This window comes from Tamandua tetradactyla, chromosome 5, assembly GCF_023851605.1.
Source record: "Tamandua tetradactyla isolate mTamTet1 chromosome 5, mTamTet1.pri, whole genome shotgun sequence".
Taxonomy (NCBI): Eukaryota; Metazoa; Chordata; class Mammalia; order Pilosa; family Myrmecophagidae; genus Tamandua; species Tamandua tetradactyla.
The window spans coordinates 42,127,445-42,151,800 of record NC_135331.1 but is presented as its reverse complement, the minus strand read 5'-3'; the positions used below and the strand labels follow the sequence as shown (position 1 = coordinate 42,151,800).

Genomic DNA, 24,356 nt, shown 5'->3' with positions numbered 1-24,356 from the left:
GTTTTCTTTCCTCTTTGATGTGAGCTACTTGGATCAAATATCATATTTTTAGTTTTTTTAGGTTTTTAGTCTTTTTGTTAGTGATTGTTAGTTTTGTTGCATTATGATCAGAAGACATGACCTATAAACGTTGCATTGAAGTTTTCTCTGTAGATCAGAGAATTAAGTGATTATAACAATTCCCTATTGAAATCCTCACATATCTCAGAATGTTGTTTTGTTATTATTTGCCTGTTACAGAATTTTTAAATTGTGATCTTTTTCCTTCAAAAACACAGACGCTACTGTGTTTTCTTCTGACTTTCATTCTACTAGAGGAGTATAACATCAATCTGATTTTTTCATTTTGTGAAAATATTTTAAATTTTTGATTAATTTAGAAATTTTTTTGCATCTCTGAAATTCACAATTTTTACCAGAACATGCTGAGATACGAGTATTACAAATTTTGCCTTGTTTCAGGAAACTTTGGAATCTGAATACTCTAGTCATTTTCCCATATAGTTAAAAGCCTATCTACTACTGCTTTTTATCATTGTCTCTCCCTCTTGCGAGACAAGTCTTTCTTTCTAAAATTACTCTAGGTAGGTTTTTCATCTTTGTATCTTCTCTTCTAATTTCTGGGAGTCTTTTCATATCAATTTCCAATTCATTGATTCAGTTTTCTACAGGACCTAATCATTAAATCTCTGCCGAAGGTGTATTTTTAAGAATATGATAATCATGTTTTTCACCTGAAAGAGCAATCTTTGGGAAAAAAGATGCAGTAATCTCTTGAGCCTTGTTGAAAAATATGAATTTTTCTACAAATGGATGTTTTTAGATATTTCTAAAGTTTTTTGCCCTTCTTTGAGGTCAACTGGAGTAGTTCATGAGTTCCAGCTGACAAAGAACTGGAACCTCTTAATCCTTCATTTAGCGTGTTCATGCACAAAATAGTACCGTGTACATGGCAGCCTTTTTTCTTTACTTATTCTGTCTTCATCCATTTTCCTGTTTTTGATTTACAGAAAGATGTAGACAAGGAGTTCTATTTGTTCCCCACAGTGTTTGATGAGAATGAGAGTTTACTCCTGGATGATAATATTAAAATGTTCACAACTGCACCTGATCAGGTGAATAAAGAAGATGAAGAGTTTCAAGAATCTAATAAAATGCACTGTAAGTACTGAATCATCCATCAATCTGTCAAGTTCTTTCGATGATACATATGCAATGCTTTTATGAAACCAAAATGCCATTAGCATTGCTCAATACCTAGTTGTCAATAAAGAGTTAAATACAATAGTATTCTGAGGGTAATCACTGGTTACTTAATGTCAATCAATTCCTCATCATCTCACTTAATTGTGAATAAACATACAGTGAGCCGATGTAAAAGAGCCACACTACTGGTGGACAAGACGTCAAAATCATTGTAGCTAGTAGAAGACAAAATGTCAAGTTCTGTCACATACTCATGCTAAATTTTTAGCTGGACAAGTACTAATTACACTTCCCACAATCTTTAAAATATTTTCTTTGATTCTGCATTTTGAAGAAGTCAAGAATATTCCCTATTGGAAGTAGCATGAGAGAAAACTTTCCCATATATTCTTCCCAGTTGTTCAAGATGAACAGGGAATTTTCCATTTAAACAGCAAACACATCCCCAACGTGTGGTTCCCAGGAAAAGCTATTGTTGATAGATTGTGGTGCTCATAAATATGACCAATGACTGAACTGAGAAGTGACTTAGTTGGAAAGAATGGAGTGAGATCCCCCGGGTGCTAGAGGTACTAGCACAGGACTTCAAGAACCATGCATGCAATGCTGCTCCTTTCAGCCAGAACCAGATGAGTCAGAATCTAGATTACTTTGCAAGGAGTTGCAAAGGCACTGATACGTAAAGGGTGGGCAGGACTTAACAGATGTTTTTAGATGAAAAAAAAACAATGTCAGCTCTGGAGGTTCTGGGGATTTGTCACATAAAACAAACCACTTTCAAATGTTATTTTCCCAATGTTTACAGCCATAAATGGATTCATGTATGGAAATCAGCCTGGTCTCAATATGTGCCAAGGAGATTCGGTCGTCTGGTATTTATTCAGTGCTGGAAATGAGGCTGATATACACGGGATATACTTTACAGGAAACACCTATCTGTCAAAAGGAGAAAGGAGAGACACAGCGAACCTCTTCCCTCAAACAACTCTTACGCTCTTCATGAAGCCTGACACTGAAGGTCTATTTCTTTAAAGCCTAGACAAGTCTCTATTGGATTGATTTGCGGTGTTTTGGTTTAAAATCCTGTGTCAAAGGTGTTGAATGATAATGATAAGTTTATCCCTTCCCCAAGCCTTCCAAATGCCCTTCCATCCCTTGGAAGAGCCAGTCAGGGTCACTATCAGCTGAAATACATACCAGATAGGTCATTTGACTGTTTGTTGTATGGGGAAGACCAAAAAAGAATGGGTTGTTGTTTCTTCCATTTCCACATTGTAGAGTTCTCAAAACAATCCCTTTTTAAATTATGGTGTTTCTAAAGATAGGTCAGAAAGTGAATGACTTCCATAAAGACTCTGAATCTAAATTTTTCATCATTTCTCTGTAGCCTAGATGTTAACGCCAACTCTGCTCTCACTGTTGGCTTGTCTTGTCGATGGCTTGCAATTGCATAGCCTATAGTAGAACCAGAGCTATGGAAAATGAGCGACACCCACAGGCCTGGCTCTGAATGAATAAGACTGAAACAAAAAAAGCTAGAATTTAAATCAAATGGTAAAATTTTAACTAGCTTCAGGTTTTATTTGGTTTATTATGTGCCATGAAAAATTAAGGACTGACCCAGTGACACCTTTTCCTTCATTCATTCAACAAATATAAATACAACCATGAACACAAAAGGTAAGTGTCTGTTCTTATGGAGCTGAAACTTAAATGCAGGGAGAATGGCAACAAACAAGCAAATTAACTCATGTATGCCAAGTGGTTATAAATTATACATTTTAAGAAAAATAAGACAGGGGGAGGGAGGAGTGACTAAAAGGAGACAACATCAAGATTCTCTTGAGGTGACAATTTAGGAGACCTGAGTGAAGTGAGGGCCTGAGCCGTGTGGCTATTTGAAAGAGAAATATCCTAGCAGAGGAAACAGTATAAGTGCAAAGGCCCTGAGGCAGGTGCATGAAAAGTAGCCTATGTGGTTGGGCAGAGTGAGAGAAGAGTGGCAATAGATACCTTGAGAGATCATCTAGTGGAGCCCCTGGTAAGGATGTTGGTGATGAGTCTGAGTGAGGTGTGCAGTCACAAGGGCTGCTGAGCAAAGGAGTGATGTGCTTTCTTATTTAAACTGCAGGGACTTTTGATGTTGAGTGCCTCACTACCGATCACTACACGGGCGGCATGAAACAAAAATACACTGTAAACCAATGCAAGCGCTTCTCTGAAGATTCAACGTTGTATCTGGGAGAGAGGACCTACCATATTGCAGCAGTGGAGGTGGAATGGGATTATTCTCCAAGCAGAGAATGGGAAAAGGAGCTGCATCGTTTACAAGAGCAAAAGTAATCATCTAGATTCTGACTCTCAATGTGCTCGGCTTTAATTTTAGGTTCCCCTTTTAGAGAAGTAAGATACATATTAAAATTTAGAAAAAAGTTATATTAAACAATAACAGCAAACACTTCCTCATTGATTTCTGCTTCTCTTTACTCATGGGAATTTCTTTTTACCTCATTGGATTCTCTAGTGTCACTGATCTTGCTTTCTTTTCTATTAGCCTGTCTTCCTACATTCATGTGTCCTGAGCCTTTATTTTCAAATTTAATCAAAATCAATGACCAAATTCACAGCTAAAATATTGCATTCCTTACAAACTATTGTCTATCTTATCTTTCCTCCAAAGATTTCATTATAACTACAAGAGCTATTTCACATCCTTAAAACTATTATGTATGAAAGAATATTTTAAATGTGAGATCAATATAACCATTATGATATCTACCATACCCAAGAACTTAAAGGAAAATGTAGTTCAAAACTATAAGCGTTATGGAAAAGTAAAAAATAAATTCAGTATGTATAAATGTAAGTAAGGATGGTTACTGGAGCTTCAGGAATGTTACCATGTGAGCAGCACCTGACACTGCTAATTAGCGCACTCACACTTTTCCAAGCATTTTCGCCTTCATCATCTTACTAACATCAGGCACAACCATGAGATGATATGAGTGGTCAGGACAGGCACGTGTTCAGACCTGAGGATCCACAGTATGACTTGGAATTTGTAGCTTAGCATGGTGCAAGTGACTGCAAGGACAAGTATAGTTTGGGGTGTAAAGGAGTAAAAGGTCATTTTGGTAATTGGGATAAAATGTCCTACAGGAGTCAGTGATGTTAGGAAAAGAGAGGGATTGGGAAAACATGGTCATTTTAGCTCCCACAGGCCAAAGATAATGTGCTTCATGAAATCTGGACTCAATATTTTAGATCTATAAAGGAACCTTAGAGATGATCTCATCCAATAACCTCCTTTTAGAGATGAAGAAACTAAGGGTCCAATAGGTAATCACTTGCCTGAGGTCATTTTAGCTAGGGGCAGCACCTGAGTGAAGCCTCAGATGACTCCACTACTACCTAGGTATACTTTCTTTCATATTTATCCATTTTTAAAGTTTTATTTTCTCTTGCCAGGATGGAAGAGTAATGATTAAAAACTACCACAGTCACTTCAAATATATTTTTATTCAAACTTTTAAAAAATTTAAACTTCCACATTCATTAAATACAACCTTATCTCTTTTTTTGTTTTTGTTTTTAAGTGTTTCAAATGCGTTTTTAGATAAGGAAGAATTTTACATAGGCTCAAAGTACAAGAAAATTGTGTATCGGCAATACACTGACAGCACATTCCGTGTTCCAGTGGAGAGAAAAGCAGATGAAGAGCACCTGGGAGTTCTAGGTACCTTAACAGCTCTAATTCACAAGGTGTGGGTTAGTGATGTGCTGCTATGGGCACGGATAGCTGATCTAAGTCTATGGGTTTGGTTTTCTCAGTTCATATGTTAAAGTTACTCAGTAAAAGTCAAAAGTATATGAGAAGTCTATATTTACTAAAAACTAAAGCATAATACTACTTATTTCAGTTAGAAACAATGTATTACTCCACATGCTGATGAAAATATATCTATTTGATGTTTATCAAATTGATGCCTATAGTTTTCATGAAATCCCTAGACATTTTTTTCTAATGAAATTCTTCACCAAATTCCCATTATCCTCCCCCAAACAAAACAAAGCTCAATGATCAAAGCTCTTTATTATACTTTATAAATTAAGATGTAAATATAATTAATTATGTGAGGAAATACACATACAGACGAGGAAATATAGAAAAGTGTTAACCGTGCACAAGACGGGAAAAGTTTATTCTGATTGATCAGGAATCACTTTCAGACCAAAAGTCTAAGAATTCGACAAACACTGACCTTAGATTCTCTTGAAAACTATCAAGAGCAGGGGCCAGCCCCCTTCCCCGAATCCCACAATGTTCACACACTCTCCGAGTTCCTCTGGGGCTTTGTTTCCCTCGTTCTCTGAGTTAAGACCCCGAAGAGAAAATGGCATTGTTGCTGCATCACAGTAACTCTATTAGGCAGAAGACAAGCTAACATTGGCCGAGGATAGAACTGGGAAGGGGGAAGCGCACTCTTTCAAATACAAACAGTCCTAAATTCACACACAGAAAGGTCTGGAAGTCTCATGCTGAGAAATGTGAGAAGGCACTGTAAAATGACACCAGGTCATAGCACACTCCTTGGTTAGGCGCTAACCGTGCAGGGGACTTTCAGGCTAAAATCTCCCCGAATTCTTGAGATAACCCATGGACTCCATCTTTACAGGCAGCCCGTTTCTAGCATTTTTATTCCAAATCCTCTAGGACCAGGTATAAATCCAAGAGTGTTACCCACACAAGGCCACAGAGAAAGAACCACCAGACCCTGACCTTAAAGCTGAGGAAGTTGTCAGATCTTTATGTCTATTACACAGAATTTCCAATCTGGCAGGTATATGAGCCACTCTTTTCATTCTGGCCAGGTCCACAACTTCATGCAGATGTGGGAGACAAAGTTAAAATTATCTTCAAAAACATGGGAACAAGGCCATATTCTATCCACGCCCACGGGGTGAAAACAGAGAGTTCTACGATTCCTCCAACATTACCAGGTGGGTTTCAGGGATTGGGTGGGGATAAAGGGATCATCTGAATGTTTCGTGGTGGTTTCAGAAATGACTGTTATCACAGGAATATTCCTTCCCAAGGAGTCTGCCCTGAGGAAGTGAAGAGGAGGTGGTTGTCGAGAGGAGATGCATGTCTATGTGTCTATATGCATACATATATGTGCACGGGCATACATGTACGTGCTCGGACCGAGAAATTTCATAGCAGAGCTGTAAGGGAAAAATGTGGAGGTATTGGACAGTTATGGTATGGGTGGGTTGCAGCTACTCAAGGATGAGGCAGTAGAGGGATGTTCTCTCAGCCCTCAGCTAGGACACAGCTCGGACAGCTAGTACTGTACTGAGTGTTTCCAGAGGCTGCCACTTTGAATTTTAAATCCCAGTAAAGAGTCTAGCATGTGGCATGTACTAAGAACTCGGTATTTTTTTGAAATTAACACAGAGCAGAAACTGAAACAGATTATACATGTTTTATTTATTTTTAAAAATGTACTTTTTTTCTATTAGTTGTAAAGTTGGCTTCTAGGAAAGGACTGTTTCTCCACAATAACTTAGCAGTTCCCAAATATAGCAATTAAGAAAGAATAAATTGCTCTGTATGTCAATTCAGAGGGAGAGAAATAAAAATCATCGCCCTTGTGGCCCTTTCATTCTGGTAAACAACAAAGAAATACATGGTGTCAAGTAGTAAAAAAAAACGCAATGAAAAAAATTATACAGGTAGGAGAAAATAATAGGGGCCATTATTTTCGGTAGGGTGGTGAGGAGGGCTTTTCTGAGGTGGCCTTGGTGAAGACACCTAAATGAGTGAAGTGACGGGGCTCAGGAATGACCAAGAGGCCCAAGGTTGGAATAGGGTCAACAAGGGACAGAATTTTAGGAGAAGAGTCGGGAATCAGTCAGGGAACTATCGCAATAACCTGGGTAAAAATTTTTGAGGCTTGGGCTAAGGTAAAAGCCGCTGAAGTAAAGAGAAGTTATATTCTGGTTCTATGCTAAAGGTGGCACTAAAAGGACCTGCTGAAGACTGGGTGTTGGGGAATCTTAGAGAAGAGAGGAGTTAAGGAGGCCTCCAAGGTTTGGAGCATCAACCACTGGTGGCAGAGCAAGTTGGGAAGGGGAACAGAGAAGAAAAGGAAATGTTATTTTGCCACTTAAGGGAATGATAAGTTGGACAGACTGTAGTGTTTAGGTGGTGATTCTACGCTTGATAGTCTGTGAGATTTCCTGCTCAGAAAAAGGCTGATACATACAGGCAGGTAATATCAAGGGCTTGAGAAAAGCAGAGAAAGTCTACCACATCCCTTTGAGACCATTTGAATCATGCCTTGCTTGATTCCCTATTAAAAAGGTTTGTCAGACTCTGCCAAGGGCTCAGCTGAAGTCTGAAAGTCAGTCATGGCGGGTCTGCATAACTAGGGCAGACAGGGAGCGTGGTCAGGGTTGGTGAGTGGGAACAGATGAACCTGGAGAAGAGTCAAGAGCACATGGGAAAAGAATAAGGACCCTGGCAAGGCAGCAGGGTGGAGAAACACTTCTTAAAAGGGAAGCTGTCCTCACTGACAAGGCCCAGGTGTAGTCACGTCCTGTGCATGACCAAACAGCATATGGCATGGCAGAAGGGGACAGCCTAGAGAAGAGGTAAAAAGAGTTTAATGGGTAGTGGTCCATGAGATCAAGGGATCTAATGGGTCCACACCAGTAAACAAAATCTCTGAGGATGATGGTGGTAAAGAAGGCGAAAGGAAGGCCTTGTTGAAACTGAGAGAATTACAGAGGGCAGTCCAGATACACGGACACAGAGAAGACCAAGGGTAGAGCACAGAACTGGGGAGAAATCAAGTGTCATTTGAAGAGAAAAAGTATTAAGGAAGTATACTTCCAGCTAAGAAAAGATCTGCTGTGGTGTTTCTCTAAATCTGATACTGGAATTGGCACCTCCTGGCATGTGTGTCATGGCTACTTAATTCATAATTGATAAAGACATAAAAGTATATCCTAGAAATTGCCTTAAAACTGAATTCCAGAAAATAATCTTGAGCACCATTATTTTTAAAACCAATTACCGTGACATTTCCACTTCATGGGTCCCTGGTTATCAAGGGTAAGTTCATATATTAAATACACACCAAATATGAAGATATAGTACATATATTGAATACATACAAAATATAAACAGATACATTAACAGTTGATTAATTCAGGTGAAACTCGAAGTTACATCTGGAAAATCCCAGAAAGATCTGGAGCTGGAATGGAAGATTCAGCTTGCATTCCATGGGTTTACTATTCAACTGTGGATCAAGTTAAGGTAAATTTCAAATCATTTGTGTTTTGTGACAATTCCCAAAATAGGTACACAATTGAAGGAAGACGGGGTTAGGAGTTTCCTGTGGCCAAGTTTCATGTTAAAATCCTGGGAAAATTAAGTTTTTCTGTAGTTCACTTAAGTTTCATTTTTGGGGTTTGCTTGTTTTAAGGATAGTGTTTTAACTACCCTACAACTGCTGACAACATGTAATCTCTGTTATTTCATCATGACCACATAACCTACCTACCAATCACCACTGTCCTGATTTAACTACTTCAAGTGAAAAGTTACAGAATGCATCCTATCAGGCAAAGCCTACTACTTAAACCAGTCCATTGAAAATTCCTGAAATCAGGATCTGAAATCTTGACCTACATAACAAGGATTGCTACAATTTTTGCTTCTTTTCAGGATCTCTATAGTGGATTAATTGGCCCACTGATTGTTTGTCGGCGACATTACCTAAAAGTATACAATCCCAAAAAGATCCTGGAATTTTCCCTGCTGTTTCTAGTTTTTGATGAAAATGAATCTTGGTATTTAGATGAAAACATCCAAACATACTCTGATCACCCTGAGAAAGTAAACAAAGAAGATGAAGATTTTATAGAAAGCAATAAAATGCATGGTATGACATTTTATTCTAAAACCTTCTTGCTTTTCCTTTTTTAACCTTTCGTCCTCTTAAATAAAATTACTTTGGAGACTATCCACATATTTTACCTTAAAATAAACCACCTCTGCTTCACTTTCTGAGGCAGAATCCTGTTCACTGCAAAAAGGGAACTATGTTAAAAGTGTTACTAATTTCTCTTTCTCCAATTTTAAAATCTTACTGTATTTTAAATAGATCCACAATCAGGATTGAGGCTTTGGGTGCTAAGTGGCTAGAAAACACTCTGTGGTACTAGTGACTCTAGAGTACTCACGGTTCTCCATTTGTGGTTAGGTCCTATCATCTCAAAAAAATCCATATATTAATCTAATCACATTTTCTGTGAAATAGCTATTGCCTTAAAATTCTGCAAGGAAATATAAAAACCATGTGCTTTCACCACCAGCGATTAATGGAAGGCTGTATGGAAACCTGCAAGGCCTCACCATGCACGTGGGCGATGAAGTCAACTGGTACCTGATGGGGATGGGCAATGAAATAGATTTGCACACTGTCCATTTCCATGGCCACAGCTTCCAGTACAAGGTAAGAGCTGTCCGCAGCAGACATCCTTCATCTATCTGAAAACATTTTAATACAAATGAAAATATATTCTCTCAGAGAGACTTAGGAATATTTGAAATTATTAAGAGACAACTAAATTATTTCCAAAGAGGGACAGCAATTTTAATTCACGTGATCAGCCTTTGCTGTACCTTGGGCTCTTCCTTGGCTCTGCAATTTTTATTGGATTTTCATTGAGTTCTGCTCATATTCCTGGGATAGGCATTGGAATTGCTAGCTAAGAGGATAGGAAAGTTCATGCAATGATGGACCATAAAGTAGACCAGGACAAGACTATATTCCAACCTTTGCCCCGTCGGTTCTAAGTTCTGTATCTTAAATTACCTGAGGTGAGCAAGAGTTTCACTTTGGTGTCAAGCAACCCACTGGTGCCTAGACCTCAATCCCATTCTACTGCTTACCCAGTGATGATTTCACCAATGGCCTTTTTGGAAATGCAAAAATGCTTTTTGGTTACCTTTGGGTTAACGTAAAAATTTCGGAAGCTACTGAAAAGCACATCGCAGAAAAGTCCATTTTATTGCCTGTGGTTTGTTCTACATAGGCATAGTATATTCTTAGTGAACTTGCAATTCCTTCCCTGAAGAATACCCCCAACTCTTCTGTCTCTAGTGGCGTCTGCCTGAACTGTCCCTGGTTTTTGGCTTCTTCAGTCACTTCCTTTTCAGTTCCCTTTGTTGCCTTCCTTGTCTTAAAGTCTTACAGAAGCCTGTCATGATAGGTTCAGGCAAAAGTGACGTTAGGGCTGAAATGGGGCCAGAGCTAGTTCCCCTGCACAGCTCAAGTGCTCTCAGAAGGAGACAAGCCAGAGTCAGGGTGCGAGATGAAGTGGGCAGTCTTGGTGGGCGAATTTAATCTCAATTCATCCTTCTCAAGTCCATTCTGAGGGCCCAGAGCGCCAAGGGTTTTCTGGGATATAAGGAACACATGGTTTGTGAGAAACATAGAAATGTGTGAGGACTCATTTTTTTTAAATGGATTTATCCATTTTTCTAACATCCCCAAGCTGGCCAATGAAGATTATTTCCGTGAACTTTCACATATAAATAATATGTCATTTTTCTAATTTAGCACAGGGGCATTTACCGTTCTGATGTCTTTGAACTTTTCCCTGGAACATTCCAAACCCTAGAAATGTTTCCCCAAACACCTGGAACCTGGTTACTCCACTGCCATGTGACTGACCACATTCACGCTGGAATGGAAACCACTTACAGTGTTCTACCAAATGAAGGTGAATATCCAGTTAGTGATTTTAGAAGCCACATATCATGAATAAAATTAAGATGCACTACTTTTCCTAAATATTTTCACCACTATATTATTAAGTATTATGAAGCTGCTGCCCTGATTTCTTCCCTCCCTATCTCCCAAAAGGTATTTTTATTTCTGAATGACATGGGATACTGCTCATTTCCTGACAAAAACACCAATAACCTCGAAGCCTAACTGATACCAATTTGATATAGTGTAATTGTGCCAAAAGTGGATATAAGGGAAGTGGAAGTGGCATGTTGGTTTTTTACTAAGGAACCAAACCACAACTTATAAACGACATTTAGAATTTAATTTCTTTCATAACAAAAAGGAAAAGGTAACTATTTTCTAGATGGTAGCAAGTACACAAAAGAAGCCACCGTATAACCCCAATAGTCAACATAATTTCAAAAAGCAAATCAGGCAGAGCAGTGTCTTACTGTGTTTTGGGGTGAGGGGGAGGGAGAAACATTACTGATTATTGTTTGTGAAAGATTCAAGGAAAAAAACCTAAATTCCCTCCTCCCACACCCCAACAACAACCCACCCCTGCCACATTCAGAAACATACACAAGAAACTGCAACCTTTTCATAAATGGACACCAATGAAGTGTACTGTATGAGGTCTAAAATCCCTGTTTCGTGATTACATGCTTTGGTCTTTCCTGGGTCTTCTCAATTACAATTGTTGGAACTGGCAATGGCAAATCTAACGGGAAAATTATGTAGAGAATAAAAGTTCCTGTGCTTCCTCCATAAAATAGGGGTAAAAAGGAACATATAAATGGAAGAAATTATAGAGGTAAAGAAATATACTTTGAAGATTAAAAAACAATACCACTGAAAGGTTACAGCCTAGTGCAAATGAAAAACTTTAATTTCTGCTACTGGACCCTTCACAAACACACTCATTATGTGTAGTTCGTGAAAAACGACTTCCATTAAAACCCTTTTTATTACGAAGAGTGGTACTGATGGCACCAGAACATCGAAGACTTGAACAGGCAAATATCCCCTGGGTTTACTGCCAAGTAACGCCTGAACAAGGTGAAGAGAGCCACACTGAGGAGAAAATATAATCTAAACGGTCTCTGAAGAACATTAGGATGCCTGTCAAGCACAGAAAGGACGGTGTCACTCAAAAATTAACCTAGAGGGAGGGAATACGGGGAAGAATTCAAGGCATTCATGTGTGCAAATGCCAGGCATGTACAGGATACCACTAAAGGCTAATCCTACACACACACACACACACACACACACACACACACACACACACGATTCCTTCTTGCACAACAAGCTTAGAAGAAGAAGGAGATGACTGCTTAGTGAAGAAAGGACAGATTGTTTCAGCTGTAGAGAAAATTGTAGAATAGCAAATGTGAAGGAAAAACACATGCTGAAAAAAGTTTAAAGAGAAATTTAACTTTTACAAGGAGAAAAAATCTCATGTGGGACTGAAAGAAGCAGTAATGAAAAAATGATAGTTTGAGCCATACACAGAAAAACAGGGAGTCCACATTTATCATTCTGAACTGTCTTTAAATAAAAGTTTTATTAAGCTTTCGGCAGGTGTACAATCATCCTGAATCTTAGAAAAACTTCTGCCTACTATGATACATTGAGCATATGAGGCTTTTCATATTATGAGCCAAGAGACAATTTCCTCCGCAACAACAACAAAAAAATTATCAGAAAAGAATGTATGAAAGCCTATCATAGTCAATAGAATGCTTCACTTCCCTCGCCAAAAGAAGCATTAAAAAGACCTCCTATGGCAGATGTAAAAGGTCCTTTTTTAAGAATGACATATCTGAGGCAGTCAGATAACCTTTGAATGCAGTTTCTAGGGAAAAAAGCTTACGTGGTTTTAAGTTCCTTATAGCAGGGACTTTGTAAGTACACAAGTGCGATACAATACTCTGCTTGGTGAATATCTAACTATATGTTGATTCAATGCTAAGGAATTTTGAAAACTTTTTTGGACAAAAATTCAGACTTGAGAGAAAAGTTACAAACAAGAGTAGCACAAAATATTCCTGTATACCTTATCCAGATGCCTCAAATGGTAATCCACATTTAATCAATCTCCCTCCCTCCCTAATATAATTATATATACCCACGTTTCCTTAAAAAACTTGGATATTCTCATATGTATCTCACCTCAAGACAATTACCAAAATCAGAAAATTAACAATGATTTTATATTAGATTTTTTTTTCAAACTTCACCAATTACCCTAATTATGTTCTGTAAAGCAAAAGCACATTCTGGATTATGTACTACATTCAGCTGTCATATCTTTTTAGAGTCCTTTAACCTGAACCACCCCTCAGCCTGTCTTCGTCTTTCATAACTGACATTTCTGAAGCACTTTGTAGAACACCCTTTGATTTGGGTTTATTTAACGTTTCCTCCTGATTAGATTCAGGTTTTGCATTTTGGCTAGAGTGACACAAAAGTGATGGGTTTTCCTGAGGGCTTCATGGACACACATGCTTCCTTGTGTAGGGAGGCACACAGCGGTGATTTTGTTTTCTTACTGGTGAGGCTAACTTTTGAGCATTTGCTTAAGGTGGTATCTGTCAGATTCTCTACTGTAAAGTTTACTATTTTTCCCTTTATAATTAATTAATATTTTGTGGGAAGTAAAGTAATTTTTCTTTAAAGAAAAGCAGAACTGCAGTGATACATTTTTTAGCATAAGTGGAGAAATAAAAGTGAATTACGAATGATTAAAGTAGGTAACTCAAAAAATAAGAGAAAATGCATTTAAAGCATCATGTACTAATTTTTAAAATCATATACTATATACTATTTTAATGATGGTCTTAAAAACTTTCTTTTCTATAGAGACCAAGACTGGCTGAAAGAAATAAATTGGTGATAAGTGGAAAAAAGAAAAAACAATGATGTGTAACATAATGAAAAGTTGAATAGAATGTTAATTTTGGAAGCATTTTCAGCATTAAAAAAAATAAGACTGAAATCATACACCTTTGCTTATTTATGGGAGATACTGTATTACCTTGTTACAGATGTAAAGATCAACAGACTGTATTATTATCCACATTGACTTCAGTACAAAAGTAATATAATCGATACATGTAGGCCACTCATACCACTAGTACTGGGCTCTGCAAAATAGCATTCAAAAAAAAAAAAAAAAGGACTAGATGCCCTCCTGAATGGTTCTTAAAGGATCACATTATGTTCACTGAAATGTTTTCAGACATTGCCATCCAGTTAATCCCTCTAACATATTGCTGACATCATTCCTATTGAATTGCTGGGCATGGGGGCAGTGTTTGGAAGAAAGAAATAAAAATGAAAGAAAAAGACCCCAATCTGAGTTTTTGTGAACACTTCTAGAGATGGTCAAAAGGATTCATCTGGAACTAGGAAAAGGCAAAGTTGAGAATCAGTTGTATAGATTAAGGCCTGGAAATGATGAACATTGCCATCAAGAGAAAGGCTCTAAAAGTTGGTTTAGTTAGACTGACGAAGAAATAAAAAAGAGAGGACAAATGACTAAGATCAGTAATAAAAAAAAACCTCCCAACAAAGAAGGCTCAGGACCAGAGGCTTCACAGGGGGAATTTTACCTAATAGTCCAAGAAGAATTAAACACAATTCCATCAAAGACTTCCAAAAAATTGAAGAGAAGGGAGCAATCCCTAATTCATTCTATGACGCTGTGCCAGTTTGAATCTGCGGTGTACCCCAGAAAAGTCATGTCCTTTAATCCTCATTCAATATTGCTGGGTGGAAACTTGGGCAGATTATCTCCACAGAGATGTGACTTACCCATGTGGGTATTAACCTTTGATTAGAGGGAGATATGACTCCATATCTCCAGGTGGGTTATGATTAGTTTACTGGAATTCACAAGAAAAGAAAATTTCACAGGAAAAGAAAATTTCATTTTAATATCTCTTATGATTATAGATGCAAAAATCCTCAACAAAAACTAGCAAACGAAATCCAACAGCATATTAAAAGAATTATAACATGATCAAGTAGGCTTTTTCTTCCCTGTATGTAAGGGTGGCTCAATACAAGAAAATAAATTACTATAGTGCATCACATTAAAAGAATGAAGGTGAAAAACCCATGTCATCATTGCTTTGACATAGAATAGGCATTTGTCAAAATCCAGCATCCCTTCTTGATAAAAATACTTAAAAAACTAGGAATAGAAGGAAACGTCCTCAACATGATAAAGAGTATATATGAAAAACCCACAAATAACATCATACTTAACGGTGAAAGACAAAGTTTTCCCTCTAATATTAGGAACAAAACAAGAATTCCCACTGTCACCACTGTTATTCAACATCGTGTTGGAAGTTCTAACCAGAGAAATTAGGCAAGAAAAAGAAATAACAGGTATCCAAATTGGAAAGAAAGACATAAAATTTTCCCTATTTGCAGATGACATGATCCTCCATGCAGAAAATCCTGAAAAATCCATGAAAACAAAGCCACTAGAACTAAACAATGAATTCAGTTAAGTGGTAGGGTATAAGAGCAACACACAGAAATCAGTAGTATTTTTATACACTAGTAATGAGCAATCAGAAGAAGAAATCAGGAAAAAAAATTTCATTTACAACAAGCAACTAAAAGAATCTAATATCTAGGAATAAATCTAACCAAGGTTGTAAAGGACTTATATGCAGAAAACTACAAAACATTGCTGAAGGATTCAAGAAGACCTAAATTAATGAAAGTAAATTCCATGTTCATGAATTAGAAGACTAAATACTATTAAGATGTCAATCCTCCCCAAAGCAATTTAGATTCATCACCATCCCAATCGAAATTTCAACAACCTTAGCAGAAATGGAAAAGCCAATCATCAAATTTATATATAAGGTTAAAGGGCCCCCAAAAGCTAAAGCCATCTTGCAAATGAAGAATGGATTTGGAGGACTCACATTCCCTGATCTTAAAACTTATTACAAAGCCACAGTAAGAAAACATCATGGCATTGCACAAGGACAGACATATAAACCAATGGAATAAAACTGAGAGCTCAAATATCAACCCTCACATTTATGGTCAACTGATTTTTTGACAAGGGACAAAAAACTACTCAACTGGGAAACAACAGTCTATTCAACAAATTGGTACTGTGAAAACTGGATTTCCATTTACAAAAGAATGACAGCAGACTCCCTACCTCATATCATATATCAGAATAAACTCAAAATGGATCAAAGTCTTGAATATAAGAATCAGAACTATCAAAGTCCTGGAAGAAAACATAGAAAAGCATCTTCAGAACCTTCCATTAGGGAATGGTTTCTTAGACTTTATACCCAAAGCACAAGCAACAACAAAAATAGATAAATGGGACCTCATCAAAATTAAAAACTTTTAACCATTGAAGGACTTAATCATGAAAGTAAAATGACAACCTACAACAATGGAAAAAAAATTTGGAAATCATATATCCAATAAGCGTTTAATATCCAAAATATATAAAGAAATCCTTCAACTCAACGACAAAAAGACAAACAACCCAATTAAAAAATGGGCAAAAGACTTGATTAGACATTTATCCAAAGAAAATATACAAATGGCCAAGAGCACATGAAAAGATGCTCAACATTATTAGTCACCATGAAAATGCAAATCAAAACCACAATGAGATATTTTATACCCACTAGAATGGCTACTATTAAAAACAGAAAATTACATGTATTGGAGAGGATGTGGAGAAATAGGAACCCTCATTCACTGCTGGTGAACATGGAAAATGGTGGTACTACTGCAGAAGACAGTTTGCCAGTTCCTCAGAAAGTTAAGTATAGGGTTGTCATTTGACCCAGCAACACCATTGTAGGTATGTACCCAAAAAAACTGAAAGCAGGTATTTGCATGTTGATATTCATAGCGACCTTATTCACAACCTCCAAAAGACAGAAGCAGTCCAAGAGCCGATCAATCAAAGAACGGATATAAACAAGTGGTATTTATACACAATGGAATATTATTCAATCATAAAAACAAATAAGGCTCTGATACACGTGACAACAGGGATGAACCTTAAAACATCATATTGAGTGAAATTAGACACCAAAGACAAAAAGACAGATATTGTATGATTTCACTGATATCAAATAATTACAATAAGGAAACTCACACAGTCAAAACCTAGAATACAGGCTGCCAGGGGATGGGGTGGGAGTACGGAATGGATAGTTAAGGCTTAAAATGTAGTTTCTTAAAAAAAAAAAAAAGAAAAGAAATACACACATATACCTGGGGCAGATGCTGGAGTGAGTAGATTTTTTTTGCTCAACCTCAACTGAAGTCAAAGGACACTATTTGTCAAAGAACAATATTTTTAAACAAGAGTTTATGAAAGAAGACATAGTTGTGAATACAATAATATATTTATTTTTGCATACACTTAGCTAGAAGACAAAGGGTACACATCAACAAAAAATTGAATCCAAGGCCTGGCTGAAAAATATGCATTTAAAAAGTAGTATAGACAAGAAAGTTAGCTTTGTAAACTCCTACTCTGCTTGGTTCAGAGAGAGATACAAATGAGTTGTAAAAGTAATAAGAAATAAGATGATAAATTTTGCTATGGCAAAACATTAACATCTTTTTCAAAGAAATTATTAAAAAAAAAAAAACAGTGACCCAAAAAAGAAACCTGGAAACGCCAAGAAGATAAAATTCTGGACCACTTGGAGTGAAATTCTTTTAAGCATACTTGCAAAGTATTTGCTTAAAGTTTTCCTGGGATGAAGATGATTGTCATGTCTCCAATAAGAGTGAGTTGATGTTGTCTCTTGGAATAAAAATCCGCTTCCATCTTTAAAAAATGTTTATGGCTTCTTTGAGAAAATCAAAAGATCTTGGAGCATTTTTACATTCTGAACAATTAAATGAATTCAGATCATAAATTAATAAACAATAAACTAACAGTTCAACTACACGGCAGAGTTAGCAGCCTGAAAGCATTTGTAAAATATATTTTTACATATATATTCCATATGAAAACCCTTTTACTGGTAATTTTACCTGGCACTCAAATTTTTAAAAATTCAGTCTCATAGGCCACTATCATTTTTCAAATGATACCTTCAAGTCAATAATTTTTTCCGACTGCAATAAAGAAGATATGGCAAGAAAAATGCTGCAGTGCCATCTTCTGGGAGGACGTTCAAGAAATCTCTTAGTTCTAGTTCCACAGCAACAACCGACAGTGTTTCTGTTCATAGGAGAGAATATATGAGTTAGAACTGAAAATCTATCTTTTAACCAATTCTGCTCCAATCACTCAATTTAGAAGTTAGTTTAGGTAACAAAATGGTTTAATTACAAAGAAAAAAAAAACCCAGTCTCTTAAATCCAGACTAATTGATGGTTTTACTAATTTCTTATTTAATGCTTTTTAGGAAATTACATTAACCATGGAACAACACTGACTGGATAACATTTTTCTAAATCAGGTCTGCTCTATCATATTTATAAGACTGCTAACATTATCATAAAGATTTCCATATTTTTATAAGCACAAATCTGTTTTCCTGAGCATTTATCTTTTTTTTTCCCAAACTGCTCCAGTGAACATTTCCAGTTTTAACGAATTCATCAAACATTTTTAAAAAGATAATGATGCAGTTTTTATGATTCTGTGGCTTCTTGATACATACATGCTGCCCTCTCCTAGGAACAGAAAGGGGGACTTAAGAACAGCGTTCTTAAGCGTTCTCAATAAATAATACTTTGTCTTATCCACACTCCAGTACCATTCTCTCTGTTATCCTCGCATGCCCACCACTTTGTCTATAGGCAGACTGACTGAAATATAAAATGTCCTAGTCAGTTGTGTATGAATCAATCCCGAAGCCATCTGTCCAATATCCAGCGATCTAAATCATCCTTTGCATAAGGAATGACCTGCCCTTGTTGGCAGAAAGTTGATGATTTGAGAGGCAGAGGTATATGGAAGATCCCTGGCCCTGGAATCAGAAAGAGTCCAGTCTCTGCCATCTACTAACTGGGGACTTTCAGCAAGTCACCTTACCTCCCCTAGTCCTAATTTCCTCATCTATAATGTAGTGGTAGCTGCAGTTAGTTTTCAGCATCATTGTGAGAATTAAATTAGAATACAATAACACATCTGACATATAATAAACCATTAATAAACAACAACTACTGACCAGTTTGCAAAACCCTCAAGAAAAACATGAACTACTGACACATTCCTATCAAACCAGCTTGCATAGCCTAAATGTGGAGCCTGTAGATAGTACCCTAAATACAAACAAAATTTGACAATAGGAGGCCAATACGGTTAGAGCCAACAAAAATTTTGCCACTACCCAAGTCTCCTCTTCTCTCCACCAATGAGGTAACAAATGTCATAACTCCAATAAAAAAGTCAACATTGTAAATTCATACAATACTTTGAAGACAATATAGTACTTTCATATATAACTTCTTATTTAACTCCTCCTAGTAGCCCTTGATGTTTTTATTTATTTAATCCAAGCCCTTTTTCAAAGAGATGTGCAGTGACTAATGGGTACTATGCCTGATTTACAGTTGAGAAAACTGAAACCAAGAAAAGGCTAAAATAACTTACTCCACTCCACTCACCCAAATCTACAAGCCACACAGGAATGATCTATATAAATGAAATGCTCTATCTAAATGTAAATGTGACCATGCTCAAAATCCTCATCAACTGTTGAAACCAGTTATTTTTGGTTGGTGGGGTTTTAAGTGAGGTTTTAAACTTTATTTTTATAAATTACTATCGTACTAGACTTTAATAATGAGCACAGTTCAATATCACAAAAACAGTAACAGGTATTTCCTTGAAATAAGCTAAAACCCTGGTTGCAATGACTGCACCATGGCAGTGGTTCTCAACCAGGACAATTCTGCCTCCCTGGCACATCTGCAATTTCTAGAGACTTTTCTGGTTATCACAACCGGGGCAGGGCTACTGGCCTCTAGTCAGCTGAGGCAGGAATGCTGCTAAACATCCTGAAGTGCACAGGGGACACTATGCACACATAACAACAACAACAAAGAATCATCTGGTCCAAAATGTCAACAGTGCCAAGGGTGATAAATGCTGCATTACAGAGGTAAGAAACCCAAGCCCCTAAAGTTATTCTGTAAGTCCCCAACCTCCATCATTGCAGCTTTGCCTAATGCTTTGCCCTAGAGCTAATCCTAAACTGGCTTGTTCCAGGTCACTCAGTAAGTAGTAGACATGAAACTCAATCCCGATTCTCCAGGCTCCAACCCTGGGCTCTTCTCAGTTCACTACAGCTGCTAACCCACCCCCTGAAAATGGACCTAAAGTTCTTCGGGTTTCTCCCCTTCAAATCCATTAAATAGCTCTGTGAGCTTCCCATGCGTGCAGCACATTTCTGTGGAGGAGGGGGCAGTCTGAAAACTGAATGAAATACTATGCCAGCTCTTAAGATATTATATTCTGTAAAGGTATGTCACTCAGCATTTGTCCAATCAGTGCCACCCCCCCAACACAAACACAAATATTTTAAAGATATATAAAACAGAACTTTTAAAGAATGATCATGGGTAAGTTAGGAACAGTCTGTGGAGGTGGATCAGAAGAGAGTGAAGTGTAATCTGAGTAGAATAATGACTACTGATATGTGGAATGTCAGCTACCTGCTCTGGGAAGTGACCCAGCACCACAAGTAATCAGTTCAAAATTATGTGATAAATTTGATGCTAGCACAAATGTTCTAAAAAATGATCATGTGATGAATACACAACTATGTAATTATACTGTAAGCCATTAATTGAACACCATGTATGGACTGTATATGTGCGAAGATGTGTCAATAAAAACATTAAAAAAAAATATGATGCTAGTGGGACCTCAACACCTGACATTTCCATCTTCTGAAAACCAAAAATACCAAGAAAAATGGGGTGGACAAAACATTAGTACAAAATTACCTCCTGGTCCTCCCCATCACAAGCAACTTTAATTAAATGGGGGTGCTTGGAGAAACAATCCCCAATGGCCACTGGCTCTGCCTAACATCATTTTTCTCACCTAGAAAATCCAATTCCGACTCTATCAGTTTTTAATATACACCCTGCAAGTAATATAACCATTCCTTTCATCATCGTACTAACAATTCACTAGTGCTATTAATACACAATACTATGAAACTGATAACCTTTGATAACCAATAGGATTTACAAATGTCTATGAATTTTGAAAATTTAAGCAATAACTACCCATACTATAAAATACTACATAATTTAAAAACATTCAACTTTTAAATTCTTGAGAATCTTGCCATTTCTCAATACAATTATGCTCTAACAACTATGGTTAGTAATGATATTCTTAATTTCCTACATGAAGTAAATTAAGCACCTAGGTCATTAATAAAAAATTTGTCTTAATGGCTACCCACAATTTTAAAATGCTGAAGCTATGAGATTCTATGAGTGCAATAATTTAAGTGTTTCAATAGATTAACTAAAAAGTATCAATTCTGTGACAAGAAGAGATAAATGAGTATTAGATGTGATTGGGGAAGGGGGAGACGTGAATGTTCAAAATAAGCTCTCCAGATGATGCTGATGCCCTCTTCACTTGAGAATCACAGGAAAAACTACAGAAAGCAAAACTCTGACAAATTACAGAAACTAAAATTGAGACTCAAAAATTTATAGCCTAGCAAAAAAGACTTTACCTTTTAATAATGACAGGTATAACTGGTATTTCTCTCCACCACACTTTACTCTCTGACAAAGTTCAGGAAGCAGTTTTTTCCACCACAGAGTCTATCTTAGAAAAAAAAGAATGAATTTGAGTTTGATGCAAACAAATACTCATTTTACCTTCAGATTGCCAATGAGAATAAGAAAACTGTGCAAGAAAGCACAGGGCAAAAATATATTATTTTGGCTAACGTGCAAATTTTGTTGTAAGAGGTTATGAGCGGCCAGCTTTCTGTTTAAACTCTAACATAAAAGTCAGGTTTGTAACTTAAAAAACCAATAACACCTATATAGTATATATGCATATGGCTATTTTCAAAAAGAAACACAGACACATCCCGTTAACATCTCTTAGGAGGCAACAAGGATGGAAGGAAGAAGCAAAGAAAAAGTACTAATGTCTAAAACTCTCCTAATTTCTAAACTAAAGAATATGTGGAGCAGAAAATATTTTCTTGTCATACATTATGTTTCCAAATCTTCAGGTAATAGCCTACGCCACCTCCAAATGACAGATGTTGAATGACGACAGCACAGCGTCCCCATACATTTCGACTGCATCTAACAGCACTCAAAGCACGCAATGGCATATATAAAGCATATATGCTCATCTGATCCATACAATCCAGTGAGGCTGGGTCAACATGATGTGCCCCCGTTCTGCAGATAAGGCAACCTGATGTTCAGATCTGATTATCACTGATCAAGCCTAAGACCATTCATTTGAAACGCATACCCGGTTCTCTTCTTTGAGTTCGTGACTAGCATATGGAATGACGGCCTCTGGGCATCTCTCTAACAGTGTGTCTATGCACTGCTCATACTCTCTCAGGCGCGCACGACACAGAACATGGACACTGAGGCCAGCGACTGTGTCTTCCGAGAGTGGCTCCAAGAACGGGATGATGGAAGCTATGTCAAATGAAGGACCACATATAAGAGACTATGAACAGAAAAGTGAAATGTTATGGAATGAGGAACCCAAAAGAACCAAAGCATAACATATAGGATACAATGTTTTTAAAAAGATTAAACCTTACTTGCCAAAAATAGGAAAAGAAGAATGCATTTTTTTTAGAGTACAAGCATGTGGTACTTATATTTAATAAGTCTAAGTGGACTGAAGTGTTAAGTTCAAAAACATCATCTTAAAGAATAAAGGTGTTTAATAGAGAGCAATCATTTTTAAAATAGTGTGATTTTTCTGCTTTGGATGGATGATGAATTAAAACTAATGACTGCTTTAGGACTCTTCCCTAAGGAAATAACCAACATTGAAGTCAAAGATTTATGTCCAACAATGTTCATACTAGATTATTTAAAATATAGAAAAAGAAAGAATTTCAGTGTTCAACAATACAGGATGGTTAAATAAATCATGATACATTCATATGATGGAACAATTTAAAACCAGTAAATGATATTTTCAAAGGCTAATGAGAAAATGCTCATGATAAAATGAGTAAAAACTCTCAATACAAAAAATTATATTCAGAAAATGATCCCAGTTTTGTAAAATACACACATATACAAATATCTTTGGAAGAGAATCAGAATTTGAAAGAGAGATTGGGTCTCTGGATGTAAGGACAGAGCCCACCTTTTGTTTTCTGCTTCACACATCCCTGTATTTTCTAAATTTTCTATGATCAGCATGTATTATACATACAATCTAAAATAAAATTTTAATACTTAAATAAACTAAAGCCATTGTTTAAAACCCAACAATTTGTATTAGTACCATCTGCCACAAGCTGAATGATACGGATCAGGTATTATTCTAGTATTCAGAACTTTACCATATTTTACTTTTAAGCATTTAAAATATAAATACTGCTTTGGATTCTACCCACTTTACCTTTCTCCTAGATAAAGATGAAATGGTCATATCCTGATTTTCTTTTCCCTGTATCTTTTCTGCTACAGCATCTTCTCAGATTCACAGGAGGATATGGGATGGGAACTATTTATTCAATGTCAGCTTTGTTATCTTACTTCAAATATCTACCAAGGAATGGCTAGAAGAATAAGATTAGTCCCTTTCTTCCCTGAAATTTAATAATCGCCTTCATCTAAACAATTCCTGACAATAAGATGGCAAGGATGAAATAAAGTTGTAATCTCTACACATAGGATCTTCTAATATGAAGAACAGCGATGATTTCTATATTCAACTCCTGATTAATCAGGAATAAGGTAAGGAAAACCCAAACCATGGTTGAAATGAAACTAGTCAAAACAGTACAAAATCGATTATCCAGGAAATTCTACTTAATTTTGTCTATCTCATCAAGAAGTTTAAAAACAAGATAACAGGGCAGGCCATGGTGGCTCAGTAGGCAGAGTTCTTGCCTGCCATGCCAGAGACCCCGGTTTGATTCCCAGTGCCTATCTGTGTAATTAAAAAAAAAAACAAAAAAAACCTATACTAGTTAAGAAACGCTAAGTATCACATATATTACTTGATGAAAACTGTCCCAAAGGTTACTACTATTTTTTAAAATACTGCTATTATTGTCTACTTCTTATCACATATATTACTTGATGAAAACTGTCCCAAAGGTTACTACTATT

The 24,356-nt window shown here is 36.7% G+C and overlaps 2 protein-coding genes across 8 annotated transcripts in view; one reads left to right on the top strand and one right to left on the bottom strand.

The window, feature by feature from the left end:
- The window catches only part of CP (ceruloplasmin), a 61,109-nt gene that overhangs the window by 34,888 nt on the left and 1,865 nt on the right, over positions 1-24,356 (top strand). For 2 of the 3 annotated variants that reach the window (XM_077160748.1, XM_077160746.1), the window contains 10 exons: positions 1,011-1,161; positions 2,012-2,224; positions 3,338-3,545; positions 4,803-4,942; positions 6,079-6,207; positions 8,427-8,533; positions 8,945-9,161; positions 9,595-9,734; positions 10,845-11,007; positions 23,709-23,978. In XM_077160748.1, coding sequence (XP_077016863.1) covers positions 1,011-1,161; positions 2,012-2,224; positions 3,338-3,545; positions 4,803-4,942; positions 6,079-6,207; positions 8,427-8,533; positions 8,945-9,161; positions 9,595-9,734; positions 10,845-11,007; positions 23,709-23,812 — 1,572 coding nt within the window. In that variant the 3' untranslated portion in view covers positions 23,813-23,978. Of the gene's footprint in view, positions 1-1,010; positions 1,162-2,011; positions 2,225-3,337; positions 3,546-4,802; positions 4,943-6,078; positions 6,208-8,426; positions 8,534-8,944; positions 9,162-9,594; positions 9,735-10,844; positions 11,008-13,883; positions 14,025-23,708; positions 23,979-24,356 lie in introns of those variants that run through there. The other variant, XM_077160747.1, reaches the window with a different exon arrangement.
- HPS3 (HPS3 biogenesis of lysosomal organelles complex 2 subunit 1) overlaps positions 17,416-24,356 on the bottom strand; it is a 39,469-nt gene continuing 32,528 nt past the window's right edge. The window contains exons 15-17 of one of the 5 annotated variants that reach the window (XM_077160749.1): positions 22,519-22,725; positions 21,755-21,845; positions 17,416-18,264 (exon numbers count right to left, since the gene is read on the bottom strand). In XM_077160749.1, coding sequence (XP_077016864.1) covers positions 18,137-18,264; positions 21,755-21,845; positions 22,519-22,725 — 426 coding nt within the window. In that variant the 3' untranslated portion in view covers positions 17,416-18,136. Of the gene's footprint in view, positions 18,265-21,754; positions 21,850-22,518; positions 22,726-22,750; positions 23,801-24,356 lie in introns of those variants that run through there. The other 4 variants (XR_013175834.1, XR_013175837.1, XR_013175836.1 and 1 more) reach the window with 4 other exon arrangements.